The 24,022-nt window shown below is 59.7% G+C and overlaps 1 protein-coding gene across 1 annotated transcript in view; it reads right to left on the minus strand.

Moving 5' to 3' along the window:
- SCUBE3 (signal peptide, CUB domain and EGF like domain containing 3) overlaps positions 1-24,022 on the minus strand; it is a 51,677-nt gene that overhangs the window by 2,589 nt on the left and 25,066 nt on the right. Inside the window, exons 4-22 of the mRNA XM_055728406.1 lie at positions 22,090-22,224; positions 19,014-19,139; positions 17,935-18,051; positions 13,993-14,040; positions 10,188-10,304; positions 8,462-8,584; positions 6,510-6,626; positions 5,236-5,358; positions 4,542-4,676; positions 4,138-4,230; positions 3,944-4,060; positions 3,700-3,861; positions 2,406-2,609; positions 2,142-2,303; positions 1,700-1,867; positions 1,447-1,608; positions 989-1,186; positions 372-524; positions 104-183 (exon numbers count right to left, since the gene is read on the minus strand). Of these exons, the coding sequence (XP_055584381.1) occupies positions 104-183; positions 372-524; positions 989-1,186; positions 1,447-1,608; positions 1,700-1,867; positions 2,142-2,303; positions 2,406-2,609; positions 3,700-3,861; positions 3,944-4,060; positions 4,138-4,230; positions 4,542-4,676; positions 5,236-5,358; positions 6,510-6,626; positions 8,462-8,584; positions 10,188-10,304; positions 13,993-14,040; positions 17,935-18,051; positions 19,014-19,139; positions 22,090-22,224 (2,540 nt within the window). The remainder of the gene's footprint in view (positions 1-103; positions 184-371; positions 525-988; positions 1,187-1,446; positions 1,609-1,699; positions 1,868-2,141; positions 2,304-2,405; positions 2,610-3,699; positions 3,862-3,943; positions 4,061-4,137; positions 4,231-4,541; positions 4,677-5,235; positions 5,359-6,509; positions 6,627-8,461; positions 8,585-10,187; positions 10,305-13,992; positions 14,041-17,934; positions 18,052-19,013; positions 19,140-22,089; positions 22,225-24,022) is intronic.

The raw sequence follows: 24,022 nt of genomic DNA on the forward strand, positions 1-24,022 counted from the left end.
AAGCGCCGGGAGGGCACAGGGGCACAGCCGAGGGGAGGATGCTCCTGCGTGCCAGCGTCCCCCGGCGATCCAGGCAGCGAGGACGTGGGGGATACACACTCACCTTGAGGATCTCCTGGTGGTTTTCGGAGGCGTAGAGCCTGCCGTCCCGCACGATGTCCTCCACCAGCTGCTCATAGTCCTCTGCAACACCCAGCCAAAACACACGGTCAGGGCATGAGCTGTCACTTGTCCCCAAACCTCTGGTCCCCATCCCTGAGTCCGCTCCCCCCAAATACATGGGCGGTGTGAACTGGGGGTGACCCGGGTACCAAACCAGGCAGGGGGGCACTGGCACGCTGGGATGGGGTCCCCCTGCGCCCTGTGCTCACCGTCGTAGGTGACGTAAGGGATCTGGAAGCCCCGGGCGCTGTTGGCTTCGCTGGTTTTGAAGTTGATCCACAGTTTCCGAGAGCGGGCGGTGAAGGCGATGGGCCTCTCGTAGGTCTGGCACGTCTCGTAGGTGGTGATGGAGGACGGGGAGGCTGCAGGGAGCGGCGAGGGGACGCATGATGCCGGATGCCCATCAGCAGAGCTACCTCCAGCCTTACTCAGCTTAAATGCTCAGGGCGAAGGGGGGGTACCAGGGATGGGGATTATCTGTGTCTGGTGAGGCTGAGTCCCCTCCTAATCCTCACGTTACATACCAGGATATTGTTATTCCTCCCTTGCTCTGGGAAAGCTCCAAATGGGGCTTTTTACCCCCAAAAAGAGTGCTGAGACCTGGGTGTGCAACGCAGCCCACACTTAGCCCATGCACATCCCCCTGATCCAGCAAGACAGCAGGGCAGCAGGGTGATGCCGGTCCCCCCTGCTCACCCAATTCCCCAGATCCCCTCCTGCCGCCTGGGGACGTGGATTTCTCTTTGCACGAGGCAGCTCTGCCAAACCCCAGCCTTTTCCTCCCCGGGCTTCTCCCCTGAGCACCGCAGCACGCTTGGTTACCTACAGTTTTTCCGCATGACCAAGACGTCGCCGCACTCATCCTCGGAGGGGAGGAAGATTTCCGGCACCACGATGAGGATCTTGCGCTTGGGCGGCGGGTTGATGTTCCAGGTGCACTCAACGTTGGCGGGGTAATTCCCCGGGTAGTTGGGGGACTCGATGTAGCCTGTGTACTCGCCCAGCTCCCCCCCGCATTGCCGGTCTGCAAGGCATGGAGAGAAAGTTCAACTGGGAACCAGTGGCGTGGGCACTGGGATGGGGGGGCTTTACTTGGGGAGGCGGGGGGGGGGGAGGGGAGTGCTCTGTTAGCACCGCTCCATGCACCCCCCACGCCTGCCTGCATGCATAAAGCACAGAAATGACCCCAAACTCTATTTTAATTGATTTTTAAACGCTTTTGAGGAAGGACCCCAATCCACAGCGTGCCTGCCCCCCCCTTCCGTCACCCCTCTGCTCGCCTACTTTTGCACTGGGACACAGAGGTGGAGCCATCGAAGTCGGTGGTGGTGTTGCCAGGGCAGGCGATGCAGTAATTCTGCCGAAAATCGGGCTGGTAGGTGCCGACGGCGCAGCGGATGCAGCGGTGGACGCTCGTGTTGTAGTAGTGCCCGGGTGAGCACTGGACTGGGGGGGATCAGAGAGCAAAGGGGGCTGCATCAGCCACGGGCACAGCCCGGTGGGGTGCCCCCCTCCCCGGGGACCGGCTCTGACCTACCTTTGGTGTCGCAGTCCTGGAAGGAGAGGGCTCCCTCGTGGCGGGTGGTCAGCCCCCCGCCGCAGGGGAAGCAGAGCGCCCGCCCCACCTCGGGCTGGTAGGACCCACGGGGACACGGCTGGCAGGGCTTGAAGCCATCGGCTGAGTGCTGGCCGGGGGGGCACTGACCTGTGGGCACAGGCATCGCTCAGTCCTGGCATCCCGTGTGCCCAGGGGTCTCCTGCTCCACGCCCGGCTCCTCTCCCCACCCAGCCCTGGCAGCATCCAGAGCCAGCGCTGCCCTTCCCGGGGTCCCCTCTAAATGATAAATGCCCAAACCAGCAATTCTGGGGGTCCTGGGGATGCTCAGGGCTTTCTCCTCCTCTGGAGGTGGCTGACGGTTGAGGCTGCAGCCCTGGCCACCCCCCGTGTGCCTCCCAGCCCCGCTCCGTGCCCCCCTCACCCGTGCAGCCGGTGATGTTGGTGGCTCCCACCGGTCCAAAAGCATCACCGCGGGGACACAGGTCGCAGGAGAGCTGCCCTTCCTTCTCCTGGTAGGTGCCGGGGGGGCAGGGGACACACTGCTCCGTCTGGCCGTGGTAATACGTTCCCTGCGAGCAGCTAACTGAGAGCCAGGGGAGGACATCAGCCAGGCGGCGGAGGGGCTGTCACCACCGGGGGGGACGTGGCGGGTCCCCCAGCTCAGGCACCCCCCGATGCTCCTTACCACACTTGGCGCCCAGGCGCTGCTGGCCCGGCCCGCAGCTCTCCTGCCGCTCCAGGGCCACGCTCAGCTTCCTCGCCACCTCGTACTCCATCCCCGCGAAGCGCAGCAGGAACCGCTCCTGGTTGATGGACTTCTTCAGGGCTTTGATGGCCGACTTCAGCTTCTTCTCCACTCTCTGTCGCAGGCAGTGCAGGTTGCAGCTGGCTGGGGGTGCAGGGGGCAATGGGGGTGCCGGGGGACAGAGGGGTGGAGAGGGAAACCCAGCAGGGTTAAAACCATCTCCCAAAGGCTCAGTTGCAAGGGCTGCCCATTGTGTCCCAGTCTGGTGCGGGACGAGGACTGGTTTGGTTCTTCTTGCTGCATGGGGATGGCACTGTCCTCCTGGTCCCCCCACCATCCCCCTGGTCCCCCACCGTCCTCCTGGTCCCCCCCACAGTCCTCCTACCATCTCCTGGTCCCCCCCGCGTCCTCCTAGTCCCCCCACAGTCCCCGTAGCATCGCTCTGGTTCCCCCACTGTCCCCCTGGTTACCCCCACAATCCCCACGGTCCCCTCATTATCACCCTAGCTGTACCCCCTGTCCCTCTCGTCCACCACCATCCCCCTGGTCCCACCACCATCCCCCTAGTCCCCTCACTGTCACCCTAGTCCTCCCCAAATCCCCCTGGTCCCACCACTGTCCCCCTGGTCTGATCACTGTCCCCTCCACCATCCCCATGGTCCCCTCAATGTCCCCCTGGTCCCACCACCATCCCTGTAGCATCGCTCTGGTTCCCCCACTGTCCCCCTGGTCCCCCCACCATCCCCATGGTCCCCTCAATGTCCCCCTGGTCCCACCACCATCCCTGTAGCATCGCTCTGGTTCCCCCACTGTCCCCTTGGTCCCCCCACCATCCCCATGGTCCCCTCATTATCACCCTAGCTGTCCCCTCCATCCCTCCATCCCACCACCATCCCCCTGGTCCCCTCACTGTCACCCTAGTCCTCCCCCCATCCCTCTGGTCCCACCACTGTCCCCCTAGTCTGATCACTGTCCCCCTGGTTCCCCCACCATCCCCCTGGTCCCCCCACCGTCCACCTGGTGTCCTCTCCCCCATCCCCTTGGTCCCCTCATTGTCACCCTAGTTGTCCCCTCCGTCCCTCTGGTCCACCACCATCCTCTTGGTCCCACCACTGTCCCCCTGGTCCCCTCACTGTCACCCTAGTCCCCCACCCCCACCCCTCTGGTCCCACCACAGTCCCCCTGCTCCCCCCCTACCTGCACCTGAGACAGGCCAAGCCAGTGCCGTGCCCACCTGTGATCTCCTCTGGCTTGATCTCCGCCTCGAACTCCAGCGTGATGCGCGTCACCTCCTTGTTGGAGGAGTTGCGAGCCCGGCGGCCCTTCCCCTTCTTGGATGAGTCACATTTGAGGTTGACGAAAGCCACCTGGCAGTCGGAGCAAGGTGCCGAACCGCCTGCGTGCGGGGGGACAAGTCAGCACCCCATCCCTCCGGGGGGCACGGGCACCCCTGCCACCCCCCCGCCATCACACCTCACCTTGTGCCCCAGCCTTGCCGGCCTCGTCCTGCTTGCCCTTGGCCCGTGGGTGCAGGTGGCACTTGGCATCCTTGATCTTGAAGGAAGCCTTTTGCTTGATTGGTGCAGCGACAGTCTCTAAAAGAAAAGGCAGGTGCTCAACAACGCCGGCGCGGGGCAGGGGGTGACCGCAGGCACGCTGGGAGCCCCCTTACCGAGGCACTGCTGGCTGCTGTTGGCAGGTCTCTGCTGGCCACCCTGCCGCAGGACGGGGGTCCCACAGCTCACCGTGTAGCTGCTGTCGGACTCTGTGGGAAGGAGGAATGGGAGCTGGGGGATGCTGGAGCGGCCGCCCGGTCCCCGCGATGCTCTGCCGGGGTGATGCAGAGAGGCACAGCTGTGCCATGAAGGGATGATGCCCAGCACCAGGGACCCATCCCACAGATCTACACCCAGCAATGAGCCCCCTCCGCAAGCACCCACCTCCCTCGCTCACCCCGGTCACTCTTGGGTGCTTTGCACCCTGCCTTTGCAGCCACTCCTCTCCCCTCCCAGTTTGGGCCACGCAGGGAAACGGGGGGACCCCTGCGTGTGCCGGCGGTGGCAGCGGTGCCGGTACCTGGCAGAAAGTGAGCCTTGGAGGCGCACGTGAGGGCACAGCTGTCCTTCTTGCCCGTCTTGTTGCAGGTGAGGGTGGCTCGTGGTGGCACCGAACCTGGCAGGCATTTCACCAGCTCTGAGGGACATGCGCCGGCTGGTGACGACAAGCAGGGACGCCCGTGGCTGGCACAGCCCAGGGACCCACAAGGGAGCCCTGTGCCCTCCCAGGTGGCAGGGGGATTCACCGGGGAGGAGAGGGTGCCAGAGTGCGGCATGGGGACCCCAGACCAGCAGCACAACACTCCCCCCTCCTCCTTTGGACATGTGAGATGTGACTGGTGGAGTTTCAATTTTTCTGCAGGGGCAGCCTGTCTCTGACAAGGGGGAGCCAGTCAGGTACCAGGGCATGGCCAGGGCCATGAAGACAACTCCTTTAGGGACATTTGCTGGTGCAAAAGCTCCCAGCCAGCTCCAAGCATGGTCAAAAAAGCAATGAGATGACCGAGGGCAGAAGGAGCAGGGCAACACCTCATGGTACACCCCATCCAGACCCATGTGAGATGGACAGGGGGCCCCAGCCAAAAGCAGCCCAGCCCGGAGCATCCCTTCACCAGGACACCCCAGACCCCCGTGCTCCCCCCACCCTGACCTTAATCCCAACAGCCCCAAGTGACAGCCACAGGGCATCGGCAGCATCCCCCGCCCTGATGTACCTATACAGTCCTTTTTGTTCCAGTGCAGCTTGCAGCCGGCGGGACAGGTACACTGGTAGCTGCCGGGTGTGTTGATGCAGCCGAATTTGCAGCCCCCCCGGTTGATGCTGCATTCGTCAATGTCTGCAGGGAAAACAGGAGAAGGCGGTGGGCAAGGGGCAACAGGACACCCCCCCCCAGCTGTAACACCGAATCGCTGCCTTGTCTCAGGGCTGTGATTTTGGATGGATAAATTGCAGGAGCCGTGCCCAGCTGGAGATAGGGACGCACACGGCAGGGCGCTTCCAGCCATGCCTCCTCCCTGCAGCCACGCCAGCCGCATGGGGACAAGGGACACCCCGACCCTGGTGTCCCTAAGGGCCAGGTGGTGACGGGTGCAGCCCACCCAGGCTGAGCCCAGCCTGGCCCTGCGGCGGGCTGGGGAGCTGCGGGGGGCAGCAGACAGAGCCCAGCCGACATGGAAGCACTTAGCAGATTCAAAAGGCAGCTGCTTGGCAGCCCCGGCCTCTCTCCCCGCAGCAGGGACCCCCGCCCCGGCCCGAAACAGGGGGTGATTCTCCAGGTCTGCCATGAAGCAGGGGCGGAGGTGGGGAGCAGCCAGGGATGGAGCTGCCCCCCAAAGCGCCCTCCCTGCACAGGTCCCCCTCGGTGGGAGCATCGGTGGGAGCCAGCAATCCCACAGCTGCGGGGTCACACTGAGAGCATCCCAGGGGACATGCTGGCTCACAGCAGGAGCACAAGGAGGGTGACCTGCCCTCACCAGCCAGGCGATGCCGGAGCACCCAGCCTTGTGCTGCCATCTCCCCGGGCTGATGGCACCGCTGCCACGACACGCTCCAGCAACACCCCCAAAGTGTGTTTCATCTGCCTCCCCGCTTCCCGGGGTGCCGCACGCCCCCGCCCTTGGGAGCTATCTGCCTTGTGAAACTTAAGTCAAACCCTTTTGATGTTCCCCTTCCCACCCCGTCCCAGCTCCCTGCCAAAAACGCTGGGGATTTCTCCCTCTCTCCCGCTGCAGACAAGTCGCAAATTGTTCCTGTCGCTCCGTTTGAAGTTGCAGACACCAGCGTCTGGCTGCGAGCCCCCTCCCTGCCTGGCCCCAGCTCAGGGTACGTGGGGAACCGACCCTTCCCGCTGGCCCTTGGGGCGAGCGGCATCCCCGGGGGTCCCCCATGCCATGGGGCTGCCCCATGCCTGGGTGCCCCGTGTGCCTCCCCAGGACCTGAACCCGGTGGGGTGATGTGTTCCTCCTGCCAGCACGCAGCCAGCCCTACCTCCGCAGTGGGTGAGCCCGTACAGTGTGTAGCCCTTGTTGCAGAGGCACTGGAAGCTGCCGGGGGTGTTGATGCAGAGGTGGTCGCAGGTCCGGTCGAAGGAGCACTCGTCGATGTCTGGAGGGAAGGCAAAGTGGGGGGTGAGGGCCAGCACGGCAGAAGGGCGGTCCCAGGCACAAGGGCTCTCTCCCTTCCTGCAGCAAGCTAGGGGCTGCACTGAGATGCTGTGGGGTCCTGCACTGGGATGCTCCAGGGATCCAGCACCAGATTGCTTTGGGGATCCAACACTAGGATGCTCTGTGGGTCCAGCGCTGGGACATTCAGGGACCCTGCACTCCCACCCTGCTGGCCTCCAAGCTCCTTCCTCGCCCGCTCTAGCTGCTGCTACATGGGTGCAGAAGCCCCCTGCCCCATCAGCCCCCCCTTCCCCCTAGCTCCTGCAAACCCCCTGCACCTCAAATGAGCCAAACGGGGCCAGCACTGCATCCTTGGCACGGGGCAGCTGCCAGAGCCTCCAGCTGCTGCCCAGCCAGGGCCCTGCCTGGTGCCAGGGAGGGATGCTGTGCGGGCAGGTCCTGCCCTGGGGACAGCGCCAGCGATGTCTGCTCTGCCCCGCAGGGCACCTCGCCAGGGCAGGGAGGCCTGGCTGAGCGGGTGAACCCAACCCGCCGGGTTTGAGCATCATTTCATTGGCTTAATTAAGTTAATTGCCACGTTCACGTCAAACTCCCAAGAGCGCAGAACCTGGATGGAGATGAAAGCGGTCACAGCCCTGGAGCACGCCAGCCCCCTCCTTCCCCGGCCGTGTGCTTTCAGGAGGCAATGCTTGGGCTCACGCACAACCACTCTGCTGGCCTTGGCCATGGGTGGGGGGGCAGAGCCCCATGCTCCCCCCGACACAGTCCAGTGACCTGCTGGGTTGTTTAAACATGCTGGGTTTCTGTGGGATGTGTAGGAGGATGTCAGGATGGGGAGAAAAAGATGGAAGGAGCAGCACGGAGCAGCCAGCTCCTCCTGGAGTGAGCAAGATGCATCTTCCCCCCAACTCCTGCCCTCCAACAGATGGGGGAAGGAGGAATCCCAGTGCAAAAGCTACTGAAACCCTTGCTCTGCCTTGATGGCTTGCAAAAATGGCACGTCCCCGAGCAGGGCACGATCCAGCCCGTGCCGCAGGGCAGCTGGCGGAAGCACAGAGGCAAGGCAGGACATGTCCCGCTGTGCTTCCCATCACCCATCCCAGGAGAACGGCAGCCTCTCAAGAGGGAAGGCAGCAGCCGGTGCGTCAGCATGTGTGCTTTAGCAGGGAGGTACAGTTGTGCTGCTGTGGGATCGCTAGCAAAAACTTTGTGCAATAAAGAAGAGCAGCTTGGGAGAAGCCCAAAGGTGCCAGGGTGGGTGCTGAGCTCAGGGTGCCCTCCCAGAACACATGGGGTGCTGCTGGGGTCCCCAGTCCCCTGGCATGGGTGCTCCAGAGCGGAGCCCATGGTCCTGTGCTTGGGGCATGCTCGCTGCCAGAGCTGCTGGCAGGGATGCTCCCCGCGCTCAGGCAGAGCTGCATCCCAGCCCACGGGGCTTCAGGGAACATCATGACCATCATCCCAGCCCTGAGTGAGGCCAGAGGATTTCACCTGGCATCTGCCTCACTGCTGCCTTTAACTCTGCTGCGAGAAGAGCCCAGAAATCCCCAGCTCGGGAGCAGGGCTGGGGCGGCAGCCCAGCTCTGCAGATCAAAGGGCTATGCCCCAGACCAGAACCCAAATCCAAGGCTAATCCCCTGAGGGATGTACACAGTCCAGAGGAAAGCAAAGAGGAATGAGTAACAGGCCGTACTCCTCCAGCAGCAGCATGGGAGGGCTGAGAGATGCTGGAGGGCAGGGAGAGGTGACATCCCCAGGCAGGGAGAGGTGACATCCCTGGGCAGGGCAGGGTGCTGGGGTCCCGCTGGCCCTTACCTTGGCAGTTCCTCTCGTTGATAAGCAGCTTGTAGCCCTTCTTGCAGCTGCACTCGAAGCTGCCCACCGTGTTCCTGCAGATGTGGTCGCAGCCGCCGTTGTTGAGCCGGCACTCGTCGATGTCTGTTGGGGACAGGGGACATGGGTCACATTCCGCCTGAAACGCTCAGCTGGGAGAGCGGGGTCCTCCCCTCTGGACCACATCCCCACCCAGAGCTGGCAAACAGAGCAAAGCCTTTGGGCTCTGATGGTCACCAGGGGAAAGTGGCTGCTGGTTTTATCTGGGTGCATTTGGGGAGCCGATGCATGACACTGGGGAGGGCCAGGGCTCCTGGGATCAGCTCCCTTTGGAAGCTGTGCAAAATTTTTTATTTCTGCAGGTCTTGGCACCCCCCAGGGCAGAGCTGGGAGCCAGGGTCTCCGAAAAAGCCTCGCAACTGGGGGAAAGCACCAGATCAGAGTCTGCAGAGTCACAGGTTTGGGCTGGGGGCTACTTTTGAGGACCAGGAGCAGCAGGAAGAAAGAGCAAGTCAGGAGGCGAAACCCCCTCCTTCAAAAACAGCCGCTTGACAAAATAAATACTTTTCAGCCCTCGCCCCTCTGCTTGCCATCTCCTTCCTGCCATAAACAAAGCTAAAAATGACAACGCACAATAACTGCAAAGAGCCCCAACAACCTGGCAAGAGGCTGGAACTTGGGGTTTTGGTTAGATTTTTTCCTTTTTTGACTAATCACAAAATTTACTGCTAGGAAACGACCTGTAAAATGGAAGGAGACCAGGAAGAGGCAGCCGCCTTCCCTGTCCCTCCATCCCCCAGCCGCCAGCGCTGGGGCGGCAGCTCTGCATCGCTGGGGCTGGGGTTTTCTTTTTATGACTGCGAGGGAGTGAGCTGTAAAGCAGCCCGCAGCTGTAATAAAACCCCCAGACACAGGGGACGTGGCTCCGGGTTATTGCACGTTCCTGGAAACTGCAGAATTGGAGAAGAGGGGTGGGGGTTGGGGTGTGCTCTGATAAAATAACAGGGGGCAGGGGGCTTCTGGAAGCAGTCAGCAGGTAGACAGGCAGCCGGCAGCGGCATGGGCTTTCCTTTCAACTGGGGTCAAGTTCCCAGAGCTGCCAAAAGACACAACGCAGGCACTGGCTGGCCCCGGGGTCACGGTGTCCCCTTGCCTGGGGAGGGGGGGCAGGTTTGGGGTGGCTGGGGTAGCCAGCCTCACCACTTGCCCTTGCAGGGACAGGTGGATGGGGATGTTGGTGCACATGGCATCCTGTGGTGTCCTCCATCAAATGAGACACAGTGCCTGGACCCGGCTGAGTGACTGCAGAGGGAGCCATGCATCTCAGACGCCCAGAGCAGCGTGGGTTTCCTGCACCCATGGGGAAACTGAGGCACTGGGGTGGAGTGAGGTGGAACAGGACCCTCCAGCTGCACAAATGTCATGCCATTGCCTCCTACATGACCTGACCCCCCCTTTCCTCCTCCCCAGAGGCTTCCTGGGGCAGCAGGGCTGAGCAGGGTGCCTTTAGCAAGGTGGCTGAGTCTCTGCTCCTGGGGGCGATCCCTATCCCCACCCCACAGATGCAAACACCAAACAAGCAAATGCCTCAGGCAAATCGAGCAGAGCTAAAATTGAGCCTTTCCTAAGGGCACCGAGGGCACAAGGCGGAGTCTGAGGCACCCAAGGGTGAGCAGCGAGCACCCTGGCCCCGCTCACACTCACCCACCTTTGCAAGTCTTCCTGTCGGGCTGGAGCATGAAGCCCATGGGGCAGCTGCAGTGCACACCTGTGGCCGCGTCATGACACTTGCTGTCACAGCCCCCGTTGTTCACAGCACATGTCTCTGCAAGGAGAGGGGAGAAAGCAAGCCAGGGTGAAGGACTGGCGTTTAAAAGGCTGGGTGGGTGTGTGCCACGCCACCCAGACGTCCCCATGCCACCCATATGTCCCCCTGCCACCCAGATGTCCTCACGCTGCAGCCTGGGAGAGGCAGCGGGTGCAAACCTCTCTGCAGAGCCCACTGAAATCACCCTGGGCTTTTCACGCAGCAGTAATGAGGCCACAGAGCCCCCAAATTAATAAGCACCCTGATACAGAGCACGAGGGCCAGGGGGTAAGGCATTAACGCGTGGCAATCCCACAGCATCTTCTGCCTCTGCAGCTGATCCGGCACTCATCGCCTTCCCATCCTGCCACATCTGGGTGCTGCTCCCCGGGGATTTTGGAGGTGAAATAAGGGCACCTGTGATTCAGCTCAGGTTGCAGGCAGCACTAAGGCAGGAAAAAGCACCCAGATTTCCTGGTTCCCCATCCAAACCGCTGTGCAATCCTCCTGCCTTCCCACAACCTGCTCTGATACACTGGGTATCTGCACTCAAGGCAGACAGAGGTTTGGGGACAGCTCTGTCCCCCCCGTTAGAGGATGCTTTATTAACTGCAGGCAGGAAGCAGAGTGGCACCCGGCCGTCCTGGGGAGGATGGGGTCGGGATGCAGGCAGGGGTGTGCAGGCAGAGCTGCTGCCAGTTGCAAAATGGCCAACGCTCACTGGGAAAAGCAGAGGTTCGGTGGAAGCTCTGTGCTCCTGAAACACGTTGGCTTTTCAGCTGACAGAGGGAAAAAGCGGCTCCATGAGATTAATCCTGCCACACTCAGCCTTCACACTGGCATCAGGGCTGTGCTTCCCCCAAAACCAGGGTCTGGTGGGGTCTGGCTTTGGCAGCTCCAACCAGGAGAACTGCATTTCCAAGTGACAAAATCACAGCACCTGCTGTGCAAAAAGCAGCCAGAGCCAGGCTCACCCAGGGTGCCCAGGCTGCGGCTCCCCAAGGATGCAGGTGCGCAGCCCCACTGCCCCAGCGGGATGGTGGGGGGGGTCCCAGGGGGGTCCCAGCCCCCTCACTGCCACTGCCACCACCACGCCACAAAGCCACGGGTGTGCCTAACCATCACTCGCTGCTCGGGCATGCCGGCTGGTCCAGCGTCGCGGGCTAATTTGGGAGACGCTTCATATAATTAGAACACACACACACAGAGGCAGGCAGCATCAGTGGAAAAAAAATCCAATTTTAAAAAAAATGCTAATTATTTCAGTATTATCAAAGTCAGCTGTCGCTGGTAGAACTAGAAGGGACACTAATTTAAATGAAGCATTTTCAGCTTGACAGCTTCCCTGTGAGATCAATCCTCAATTTCTGTCCTAACCACCAGAACAATGGTTTGAAGTGCATTAAGTTGTTCACAAAGGATAATAAAATATTCCTTTCAGAAGGCTGGTTGCTTGGATAAATGAGGCATTTGGGCTTCAAGGAACCCAAGATGAAAATGCCTTGAAGAAATTCCTTGGAAAGAGCAAATCCCAGGTTCTCCCGCTCTTTGCAAGCGCCTCATGGGGTGGGAATGACTGAATTATCCAACCATTTGCCGCAGGGCGAGGGAGCTGGGATCACTCTGTGCTCGTCTTGCCGCTGCTATTTTTATGATGTCCCGTAATAAGAGAACAAAAGGGACCATTTTATGAAATTAATAGCCAGCACAATTACAAAACCTAACGGCAAAGGAAGGATTTCTGCATATATTCCTCCAGCCAGGTCCTCGCACCGCATGCAGCCTGGCCGTGCCGGGTCCGTGTCCCCCCCTGCGGCATTGGGGCGAAGAGCACAGTGTGGGTGACACGGAGCCCAAGGGAAAGGAAACTTTCCGGAAGCCCAATGAATTATTTAACGCCAGCCTTTGTTCCAGCAGCTGGTGCAGAAGCAGCCCAGGGAGGATCGATTTAACAGAGTCGCTGCTGAGATGAGGCCATGGCCTTGGTGTGGGCACTAATTTTGGTGGGATTGAGGAGCCGGAGAAGTGGCTGCACCAGGGATGATGGGGCTCTCCATGGAGCGTGGTGCCCTGGGCACGCATCACCATGCTCACAGCCTCTCCCCGTGCTGCGACACCCATCTCCCCTCCAGTCCCTTTGCACCTTTGGGAATTTTGGCAAGCCCTACCCAGCACCCCATGCAGGATGCGGCCGCTGCTCAGGGTGTGCATGGGGTGGGAGCTGAGCCAGCGTGGCTGAGCACCACTGCAAACCCCTGTGCAAAGGCGGGACCGTGTCCTAGGCTTGCAAAAAGCTTGGAGGGGGGTGCTGGGGTACCTGCGAGGCAGCGGAGGCCAGGCGCCGTGGGGCCAGGCGCTGGAGCAGGGCCCTGGGAGAGCGGCATTGTTTGGCGATGCCGGCAGCCCAGGGGCTGCTCCCAGCCTGGCGTGAGCCGGTGTGACTCACCCAGCCACACAGGGCTTTGGCGAGGGCCCCATCGCTCCAGGAGAGAGAAGACAAAGCAGCTTGCGCGCACACACACACACACACACTCTCCCACCCTCCTCCATCCCAGCTCCAGTCTCACTTCCCGACCACCATGTCCTGGAAATCCTCGCCCCGCTTGGCACCCTTCCCTGTGCCAGCTGTCACCGGGGGCTGGCAGAGCCCCTGCCCGCGCCCCCACGGAGCCCTGCCCGCACACACTCCGGCTTCGCCTCCACCTGCCGGGAAGCGGCGATCACAGTGGGATTGAGATCCCACAAGCCTAAGGAGATAATTGCACGGTAATCAGAGGGATTACAGCCGAGTTGGCTGGAGCGCGGTGACGGCACGGAGCTGGGGTTCCCCCTTCTCCCACCCCTGTTGGAAAGGCTCTGCAGAGCCCCCCTAAAGCCACGGTCAGTGCTCCCTGCCACCAGTGAGCCGGGCACCCACAGTTCCTCCTGGATGCGCCAGCAGTTTGCATGCACCCAGCACATTTGTGAACAAGGTTCCCCACCGCAGACAAGTCGCTGCACCCTCAGACTGCCTCAGTTTCCTCGTTAGGGGAGCAGAGGCATCACCTTACCTTCGTGAGGGGCTTAAGGGACCCAACCGGGTTTGCAAAGAAATCCTTGGGGAAGCAGTCGAGGTGCCCAGCCCGATAAAAGGTCATTGCAGCTCGGCAGCTGGCCGCAGCTCTGGGCTGGGTGCCGCCGAGCGTGGCTGGCAGCTTTGCTGGGCCAGACCCTGGGACACCCTGAATGTCCCTGCACTCACAGAGGGGACCGTCCCCCAGCGGGTGGGCTCTGGGAAGGGGTAACTCTGGGAGCACAGAGATGGGCACGAGCATCCCCCTCCCCATCACGCAGCCACTAGCTCCTCTCAGGTTTGCTTGGTGGCGGTGGGGGTGGGGTGGGGGGAGGATAACCATTGCCGCAGCCACCAGGAAGCGGATTATCACCCCCTGCACCGGGCTGGACCGACCGAGGCAATGCGAGAGCCCCCGCCTCATGCAAGCACAGCCAGGGGAGGGTTTCTTTCTCCATCCCCGAAAGCAAAGCCTGCCAGCAGCCCAAGGCCAGGCTTGCTCTGCGGGGTTTAAAAGCAGCAGCGGGGGACAGGGTTAGCGAGGCATGCGGTTAGCGCGACAGCTCAGCCCCCCGAGCCCGGTTATGATCTCGAGATGAGAGACCGTCTACAGTTAGACCCCTTTGTAGAGATAGAGAGAACAAAAATATTTACCATTAGAAAACGTCTCAAGGATAACGTGTTGCTGGAAGTGTCTCTCCCCTGTTTAACATTATAAAAAAGTGATTTAGAAACAGTGTCCAGCAAGGAGCTCGGTTGGTGTCACACATCAACGGGTTCCACTCCGCTGCCTTTCCAGCCAGCTGGAAATTGTCCCTTTGGGTTTTTTCACCCCCCACCTCCCAAAAGAGCCAAACCCCAAGGTTTGGGTCTGACACTATCGACTCCTCCACCACCCCGTCCGGAGCATCCCGTGTCCCGCAGCCTCTCCAACCCCCTCTGGTTCCACGCCCTGCGTCGGGCTGGCCAGAGCCCCATGCCAAGGGAGGAAGCGCGTTACGAGGAGCGTTAGTGCAGCCCGTTAGTCTGGGGAACCGGGTCCTCACCGGAGCAGAGCCAGCACGTGCCAGGGCAGGTTGCAATCCCTGAGAAGAGCCGTACGGACACCGCATGCCCATGGGCTTTGGGAAGGCGACCATGTCCCACCAGTGGCACTTGTACCGCTTGGATTTAGCGGCCAAGCCGGTGGTGAGTCCAGATTTTTCGTGCGCAGGGGCTGCTCAGCCTCAGCCGTGCAGCTGGGTGCAGGGAGCCCCAGTGAGGCATCACACAGCACCAGGGTGCTGAGTACCCGAGGGAGCATATGGGAGCCTCTGGGGTGGGACAAATGGCCAAGAATGGGCTGAGAGCAGCCTGGGCAAAGCTGCAGACCCCAGAATCGGTGCTAAAACACCCAGGGAGCTCAAGTTTTGCCCTGCAAAGGAAACTCTGCCTGGTGCCACCCATCCACGGCTGGCAGATGTCCCTCCTTCATCCTGGTCATCTTGGGGAGGGGACAAGGCACTCCAGCACTTCTTTTTGCTCCTGTGTGGGGATGGAGCCCCATGGCAGTGCTGGACTGAAGCCAGAGAGCCCCCAGGTGAGCACAGGGCTGAGCAGAAATGAGAGCATCCCCGCTTAGTGAGAAACAACACCATGTCCGTGCAGAAAGGACAGTGGAAGGGGACAAGAGGGGAAACTCAGCCTCTGGCTGTGCCTGCGCTGTCCCAGGGGGTTCAGGCAGAGGGCAGGGATTCAGCAGCTGGGACATGGGGTGCCGAGGCTCTGCAGGGACCGCATCCCCTCAGGGAGGTCGATGTGTGTGGAGGAGCATGCACGGCATGCCCGTGGCCACCCACATCACATCCCTGTGTCCTGCTTTCCCCTTTCCAGAGCTCTCCCATGCCGCGGCCCCTTCGGTCTGGTGTCCCCAGCATTGACCTGGCAGCAGGGTCTGGCGCAGCCCCCACTCCCGGCACCGCTCCTGGCACTGCCAGCTTCACAAAGCTGGGATCATCGGTGGTGCCACCACAAACCACCTGGGCACGGGTCAGGAAAACAGCCATAAAACTTGAGCTGGGTTTATTTTTTGTCTCTGTCTAATTGTATTTCCTCCCCACCCATCACCTCCCACTCCAGCGGTGCTTGCCACAAGTTGAGGGACAGCAATGGCCCTACAGCACCCCAGATAACGGCGGGAGGGAGCTGCAATGATGCCCTGCCTTGCAAATCTTCCTGGAAAGCCAAAATCTGCATCAACTGTGACAGCCCAGTTTGCATCTCCCCCCATGGGCACTGCACCCTGGGCTGCTGGAGGGCAATTTTATGTGTTTGTTGTCTTTTTTTTTTTTTTTTTTTTTTTTAAAAAAGGCCGCTTTTTGAGCATAAATATAAATATATAAGGTCATCAGCCTCCCCTCCTGGCTCCCCCTCCCCCTTGAGCCTGCAGACATGTTGGGAGCCATTAGGGCTGGCCCCGCTTTGCTCAGAGGCATGTTATTCATTATCTGCATTTTTAAAAGCAGCAATAAAAAGCGGAAAAATGAAAAACACCGGCCATGGCCTAATGAAACTGTCATTCAAAGGGGCTGATCGTGCTTCCTGCCGCGTGGTGTGATCTGAAGGGAACCTGGACCAGGGGCCTGTCCCGGCAGCCCATCAAACGCACCGCGTACTATTTCAAAGCCCATGGCCTGGGGAGCGAGTTTGCGTTTCCCCTTGCTGGAAACTTTATTCCCCTTGAAATGATGAAATATTTCAGAGGAAATGGGGAAGGGGCAGCAGAGGGAGCACCGGGGATGGGGGAGGGCTGTTTGCTGAGTCCCGGCCGTAAAACAAGAAAGAGTGGTTATAAATATCCGAGCAGGTACCTTGGCCATAAATCCACCGGCTGGGCATCCCCACAGGGCGGCCACCGGCTCCCAACGGCTGGAGCACAATCCCGCAGTGTTCCCACAGCGGGGCCGGGCATCCCTGGGGGATGCGGGAGCCAGACGGGCCCCTTGCTGTGGACAGCGGGCTGCAGACCCAAAAGGGATGCGGTGGGTTTTGGGCTGGTGCTGCTCCTAAAATCCCCCAGCGTGGTGTTTGATTTCCCCTGGGAAGGTGGGTGAAGGGAGAGCTGACGGGGATGTACTGGCTCCACTGGGTGATGCCTCCCCAGCAGATACAGTGCACGGTGTGGGGGCAAAGGGGGAGATTTTGGCCAAGGCCATGAGCATGAACAATTTTGGAAACCCCCCAGGTCCCACCCTCATGCCTGTGGTACCCAGGGTCAGAGTGCTGAGACCTTCCAGCAAACAGAACCCTTCCCGAGCATCCCCCAGGTCACAAGATGCTACAGGGAGCTGCTCTCCCACCCCCTGCACCCAGCAGGTCAGGAGCATCACTTCAGCACTGAACATCCCTGAGTCCTCGCACCAAGAGAGATTACACACGCGCAGTGACCTCCATCCAGGAGGAACACACCAACTGACGCACCTCAGTGTCCCAAAGTCCCCATCGCAGGAATGCTCCCCCCCCGCCAGGCACAGCAATAACCCCAGGGGAGGGTCCTCAGCCAGTGGGATGGGATGCAGCAGCCGCAGGAGATGGTGGGGACAAGGGGCTGCGAGCGCCTGCCAGCAGCCAGGAGGGACTGGGATTAATCTGGAAGCAGGCTGGGTGACAGTGGTGACGTTAAGGTAGCAGCAGCTGAGCTGACAGGCAGGAGGGCTTTGACGGCAGCTCAGCCCAGAGCATCCCTCAAGCTGGCAGGGAGCAGCCAGGGGCTCGGGGGGCTCCTCTGCTGGAGGACAGAGCCGGATTTGGAAAGCATGGAGGGGTTTCCGTTCAGGCACAGCAGGTACACAGGGAGCCAAAATCTCTCTCTTGCTTTCAATTCCTTTGTCTTTTTTATTTTGCAATAAGAACTCCAATGTCTAAAGCAATTTGTGGACTTAATCACTCCCCTAATGTAACATTTCAAAAAATCAAATCAGCTGTTAAACAGCACAAGCATATGAAACCAGTAAAATTTCTATCTCCGTCTGATGTTTTACAATTTGAAAACACACACAGGGAAAGGGCAATTCTGGGGGTGGTTGACTTATCAGGTCGTTGGGGTTTTGGTTTGGGTTTTTGGGCTTTTTTTTGCAAGACAATTGTTCCTGAGCCAAGGCCCCATGGTGCCAAGTCAGAACGGATCACCGCAGCCAAACCTGTCCCCTCCATGTCCCTCCCTGAACGCTGCCAGTGACAGCACCAGTAACAATTTCTAGTGTGAGGGCACCCTCACCCCTGCCCCTCCAGCAGCACGGAGGCAGGCAGGGACCCCTGCCCACACCCTGGCACAACCAACCTGTCCCCAAACATCCCCTCAAGCACCCCCACGGCCACCTTTGCTCCCTGTGGTTGAGCAGCGACGCACCCTTGCACCCTGCGGGTACCCACAGCATCCCTCACACACGCACCGAGTTTCTCTGATCTCAACAAAAGGAAACGCTGCACCCCCAAAGCTTGGGAAAAAAAACCACCAACAACCCTTCATCGGGCTGAGAGCAAATTGCCCAGGGAGGAAGATGAGCCATCCCACATCCCAACACACAGCCCCACGGCCAGGCGATGGCTCGCACCTACCTATGCATGTCACCCCGTCAGAGTGCAGCAAAAACTTGACGTGGCAGCCACACTTGGGCCCCTGGTCGGTGTCGTCGCAAGTATGCTGGCAGCCCCCATTCCCGTAGTTGCAGGTCACTGCGGGAGGCAAAGCACCAGCCGTCACCCAGAGCCCCAGCCCCTCTTTCCCACCTGCCATCCCAAGCAGCAGCATAAAGCCAGCTTGGAAAAACCTTGTCCATACTCCCAGAGAGATCCCTCCCTCCTGGATAATTTCTCAAGTCCTCTGACTTTCCCTGTGGGATCTGGGCAGATGCAAACCATCCTGTGGTTTCTCGTGTCTTCCCTTTGCATATCTCTATCTCTAAATGCCACCAGCAGAGCCTGAGCAAAGGGGACTGGTGGGCTGGTGGTCCCTGCCCCTGGACCCGGTGTTACGAGGGAAGGATGGGACTTTCCTGAGCTCTGGAATGACTCAGGTGCTCCTGGGAATCCCTGCCAGCCCTCCCCGAGGGGCAAGGGGTACTGTTCATTTAGCCCAGAGGGAAAATAGGCTCATAGGATAAAAACTCCATTTCATCAGTGATTTTACACATTTGCCGCAGACAGCAAGTGAGAAAAAATAAAAATAATTGCATAAACACATACATATCTATTTAATAACCCTGGCAGTGCCAGCAAGATGCTGGCAGGAGATCAGACAGGCTGAGAGCACCACAAGCCCTGGGGAGAGGATTCCTGTGCTCCTCCTGCACCGACCACACTCTCCCTGTTCATCTCCCGTTGGGAAAGCGGAACAGTGGGACAGAGACAGGGGTTGCTGCACCTCTGGGACCCCCTTTAACTGCCATTTCAGCCGGCCAGTGTGATGGCACAATGTCTCATGGCAGAGGGGGAATAACAGGAGCATCATCTGTAAGGGCAGCAGAGGCAGAGCTGGGCATGCTGGAGGAAAATGAAACCAGAGGGCTTCAGGCTCAATAACCCAATTGTTACCAGGGGTTCAGGGCTTTGCAGCAGGGCCAGGAGGTGTTTGTACCATGGGAACAAGGTTAGGGGTCCCTGGGAGGTTGTATCCCCATCCCTGGAGTGCTCCTTACGTTTGCAGTCGCGCTGGTTCTTGGTGAGCTCGAAGCCAGGGCGGCACTCGCAGGCGATGCCCCCCTTGGGGGTCTCCCGGCAGATGTGGGCACAGCCGTGGTTTTTGTTCATGCAGTTCATTCCTTCTAAAAGGGAGAAGGAGGCAAAAAAAAGCTCCAAAAGCTTGCTGGCACCAGTCCACAGCAGCACAAGGATGCCTGGGGTGGGACTGGGATGGGGAGATGGGGGCAATGAGGGGAAACCTTGTAAGCGAGGACCTTAGGGGCCTCGAAGTGCAGCACCTCCCAGCACAGAGCTGCTCGGGAAGGTGGGCAAAGCCACCCTGGAGCCTTTAACCTTTGATTCCCTCCCAGCACCTTGGGCAAAACCCCACTTCCCTGCCATGGGGTGAGCTGCAGGCTGTCTACCAGCCCCACCTGGCACCAACAGGACAGGGCGACGCAGCTCCTTTTTGGAAGACAGGGCGAGCATGGTTACAGTTACAGACCCCTGGGCAGGTGGTCATGGCATCGTTCAGCTGAGCAAGGAAGGGTTTTGGAGGGGCAGAGCCAGCTATGGGGGGGGACAGCCCCCTCCCACCCAGCTTCTCCTGGGTCATGGGACACCCAGCTGCAGAAAGCTGGGTTCAGCAGGTGCCGAATGGGGCACTGTGAGGTGTTTATGAAACATTTAACAAAACCCACAGCAAGCTGCGGATGACTCTCAGAGATACAACTGCCTGCTCAGGGCCTTTTTCTGGCAGAGGGAGGGGGTCAGCTCCTTTCCAGGCACCCGGTGCTGAGCCCACCATGCGGTGAGCGGTGGTGGTGTCAGCATCAGGGAGCAGGCACTGCTGCAAGCCAGGCGGCTGCGAAGAGCCTGGGGCAGGACAGTGAGGGAAGGTCCTTATGGGATCAAGGCACCTCGGAGGAGGGTACTGAGATACTGCAAGCATGCACGGGAAGGGTTAAAAACCACAGGCTGAAGTCTGTGGGTGTCCCAGGCTGCTCCCCATCACCTGCCAGCAGATCCCACCTGGCTCAGCTCCAGGACAAGGGGATCATCTGCAACTGCAGTGCAGGGGAGCCCTCTGTAATTAGAGCCTCCCGCTTCCAACCACACCAGCCCTCCCTTCCCTGGCTGCCAGGCCAGAGCTGGGAATCCCCAACTTGTGGGAGCCCCCGCTCTGTCCACCCAGAACCCTCCAGCTTTCCCTGGGGCCTGGATGCTGCCGTGAGCCCACCCAGCCCTTCCCTGGGACCCCCCAGGGCACCGAATGCCCCAGGGATGCCGGGGACAATCAAGCACTCAGCTTCTCCTCCAAACAGCTGTTTTTCTCTCTCCCTCTTTCTTACTGCTGTTCTTTACTGCCTGGCAGCATCTCCACCGTGTCCTGGGTACCACGGTGGACACAGAAACCTCCGAGGCTGACCCTGCCCTGCTGCTGCTCCCCCACAGATGCCACCTTCCAGAGAAGCCATATCCCGACGGCCAGCAGTCTGCAGAGATGCCCTGGCATGTCCCAGCAGAGATGCAGGCTCTGGCGTCGGTGTGCCCTGGCTCCCCTCCAGGCCGGGACGGCTGCACGCTGTTTTCCTAAGACTCCCCAGGTGATTCCACCCTGGCACGGCATCCTCCTCTGCTGCACAACGGTGGGACACAGCAATCCCTTGGTGCCTACAGCCACTGCCCAGGGTGGGATGCACCCCCTTTAATCCTTCCTCTCCCTGCAACATCAGCATCTGCTCTTGCACTGGTGCAAGGACCCTGCTCGCCCCTTTCGCTTTCCGTGGCACTGCTGTCATCATTGGGCTGAGCGTGATGAGGTTTAAAGGCACCAATACCCAGCAAGCCCAAACTCTTGGAATCTTCTTACTGGGAGGGACTGGGAGGGTCATGGTGCTGCAGGAGGGAGGTCCTGGCATCCTTCCCTTGGGTCTCTTGACCCAGCAGTGCTTCATCCCCTCAGCATCAGGGGGGAGGAAGGAAAGCTAGAGGGAGAATGAGAAAAGGAGAAAGAGCAGAGGGAAAGGAGAAAGCCTCCTGTCAGGGTAGGAGAAGAGAGACAAGGAGCTGTCAAGGCCCCCAGAAGGAAGGAAGCAGCTGTAATGCAGCTCTCTAATACTGAACATTTCTGCCTTGGCAGTGCCCAAGAATCAGGAGTAAAGTCAGAACAGGCTTTAACACCAGACCCAGACTGTCCTCAGCTTTCCCTTTTTTCCAGGCTCACAGCCTAGGAACCAGCTGCTCTCACCTCTCATCTCAGCAGCACCCCTGAGCCCAAGCTCGGGGACCACGTAGCAGCTACAAGATCAATCGCGGGGTGTAGAAGCAACACAGACCTCCCCAGGCCAACAACACTCTGAGCCATTCAGCTCAAAAAAATCAGCTCAAAAACCAGCACCTGCATCCCTGTCCCCAGCGGGGGCCACCCACTGCGTCACCCAGAGGAAGGAGCAGCCAGCTCATCCCTCCCAGACCCACAGGGGATGGGGACGCAGGAGAAGCCACCACAGCCGCTGAGCTATCCTGGGCTGGGCAAGATTCCCCAGGGAGCTGGAGTGACCAACGCAGCTGGGAAGGAGGAAAGCAAAAACACTCAGTTGGCTTTGCCAAGCAGCAGAGATAAAAATCAGCAGAGATGCAAAAATCTCTCATTTCCTCCTATTTTGGCTAAGAGATTGCTCCAGACGGCAGCAATTTAGAACTGATATCGAGACCAAGGGCTCGGTGCTGCGCAAGACCTGGCAGGAGAAGATGAGTCTTGTAGGGCGGCGTGAGGATTTCTGGGTACCTTTGATTTAATAAAACACTCTGGGTATAGGATTAACATTCTCTGTTCATTATTATTGTACTTTACTAAGGGGCCTGCGAGGGTTTTGTTAGGAAGATGTTTATTAGCCCTGCAGCATCCTCTCCCCGTGTGCTCATCATAAATTAATTAGCTTTCAAATCTGTAACACCAAGAAAGGTCCAGAACCAGCACCCAAACCCAGGCATGATGCAGGGGTGGCCAGAGGGGACAGGGGACAGACTGGCCCAGTAAACACAGGGGATGAAGAGTGCCTCGGCGTGGGGGGGATGTTGTGCACTAACCTTCAGGGCGCTGGATGCAGGTGTGCTGGTTGTCACTGAGGAAGAAGCCCTCCCGACAGAAGCACTCGTAGCTGCCCATCATGTTGACACAGGTCTGCTGGCAGCCACCGTTGCCCTCTGAGCACTCATCCAGGTCTGCAAAGGGAAGGTGACAGGAGATGAGTGCAGCTCTGCAGCATCCCCAGGGGATGGGGAACCAGGTGCCACAGATTTGCCAAGCAGCAATTTATTTCTGCTCTGCACCTGTGATTCGCCGGCTAGAAGAAAGGGGGATGCTTTAGGGCTGCAGGGGATGAAGGCAAAGCACATCAAGGGATGGCTTGCAGAGGTTATACAGCTTCCCCAGCTGATGGGCAAAAAAAAGAAAAGGTCTGGCCTTGTTTTACAGAAAGAAACACCAAACCACAGAGGAAGGGATTTTTCTCGTCCTGGGACCCCCAAAGCACCCAGGAAGTTTGGCTGCGATGCCAGCTGCAGCTGCCCCCCACTCCCAGCCCCTCTGAGCCTGTTGCTGGCTGGGGATGCCTGCACTTCATTAGGGGGAGCTGGGAAACCTTAGCCCAGAGCAGAGATAATTGCTTGTAAGGGGACTCAAATCCCCAGCAGCTCTGCTGCCCTTGTGCCTGTTCTGGTTTAACAAACCATGGCTGGAAAGGGCTCGAGATGTGTCCCTGTGGCAGTGGCAATGCCCCCGCCCTGGGCTGCTCCGGCTCCATCCCGGCAAATCCCTGTGAATGAAGAGCAACAGCCCGTTACTCTCTCCAGAGGGTTTTTGGGGACAGTGGTCCAAGCTGAACCAGCCAGTGCCCTGAGGTGCCAAAGCAAGGAGGATGCCTGGTTCAGGCAGCGAGGCAAACCTCTGCCATGGCCACCCCTGCCCCATGGCCCCGGGGCCAAGCGACGGCGTCGGGCTGGGGAGTGAGGGGCCCTGTGCCAAAGAAAACCTCCTGTGAAGTCGAGCATTGCAGAGCCAGCAGTTGAGGGGAAAGCTGAGCCCTGCCAGCATCGGCCACTGGAAACGCTGGAATAGTGGCTCAGTGACAAGGCGCACCGGGGGGGGGCTCCCAGAACTGCCCTCCGTGCCCAGCGGCACAGCACGCAACACAGCCCCTTGCTTCTGGGCAAAGGGACGAATGGGCAGATGGGTGCCCGAGCAGCGTGGGTGCCTTGCACCATGCCCCAGCCCCAGGCAAGCCCTGGGGGATGCTGCAACCCCAGGGGATGCTCAGAAATCAAAGCAGGGCTGTGGCTCCAGCTGGAAACTGCCACAGGAGCCCAGGAGCACCCCACAAACCTGCTACCTTGGAAAGGAGGTGTCAAAAACATTATCTCACACCCGGGCACCCACGGGGCAGGCTAGGACTGGCAGCCAGGCTGCAGCTAGACACAAAAGGGATGTCCTCTGCGATGGCAGGAGGCTTGCAGCTTCCTCTGAGGCTCATCCCAGCCAAGCTATGTCCTGCAGATGCCAATAACTCTCCTCAAATCCCCCTACTTATAACAAGGGCTTAACGTCTTGCAACTTCTCCTTCAAGCTCTGCACAAAAATGAGGAGGCAGCCGTTCAAACCCGATGGCTGAAACGAGATTCCGCTGCTCTAATACCTGTTTTATTAAATGCAAGGGAGATGGGCAGAAGCCAGCAGGGCCTGTGTCAGGATGGGGGCTCAAATTCCTGTCCTGGTTCAAAAGGTCGCCCAGGGTGGGCAATGTGGGGGCTGGTGGGCTCTGGTGGGCACACAACCTAACCCACCTCCAACTCAGTCACTGCCCGCAGTGCCAGCAGGGCATGGGCATAACCCTCCGCTTTGCTCTGCTTCTTTTTATTCTGGCTAAGCAGGGATGCCAGCAGGCTGGGCAAAGCACAGGCAGCAAGGGGAGGCGGGGGGAGGATGGGAAAATTCCACCACGGTTCATCCCTGCTGCCCCCCAAG

The sequence above is a fragment of the Falco cherrug genome, chromosome 16 (genome assembly GCF_023634085.1).
Source record: "Falco cherrug isolate bFalChe1 chromosome 16, bFalChe1.pri, whole genome shotgun sequence".
Classification (NCBI taxonomy): Eukaryota; Metazoa; Chordata; class Aves; order Falconiformes; family Falconidae; genus Falco; species Falco cherrug.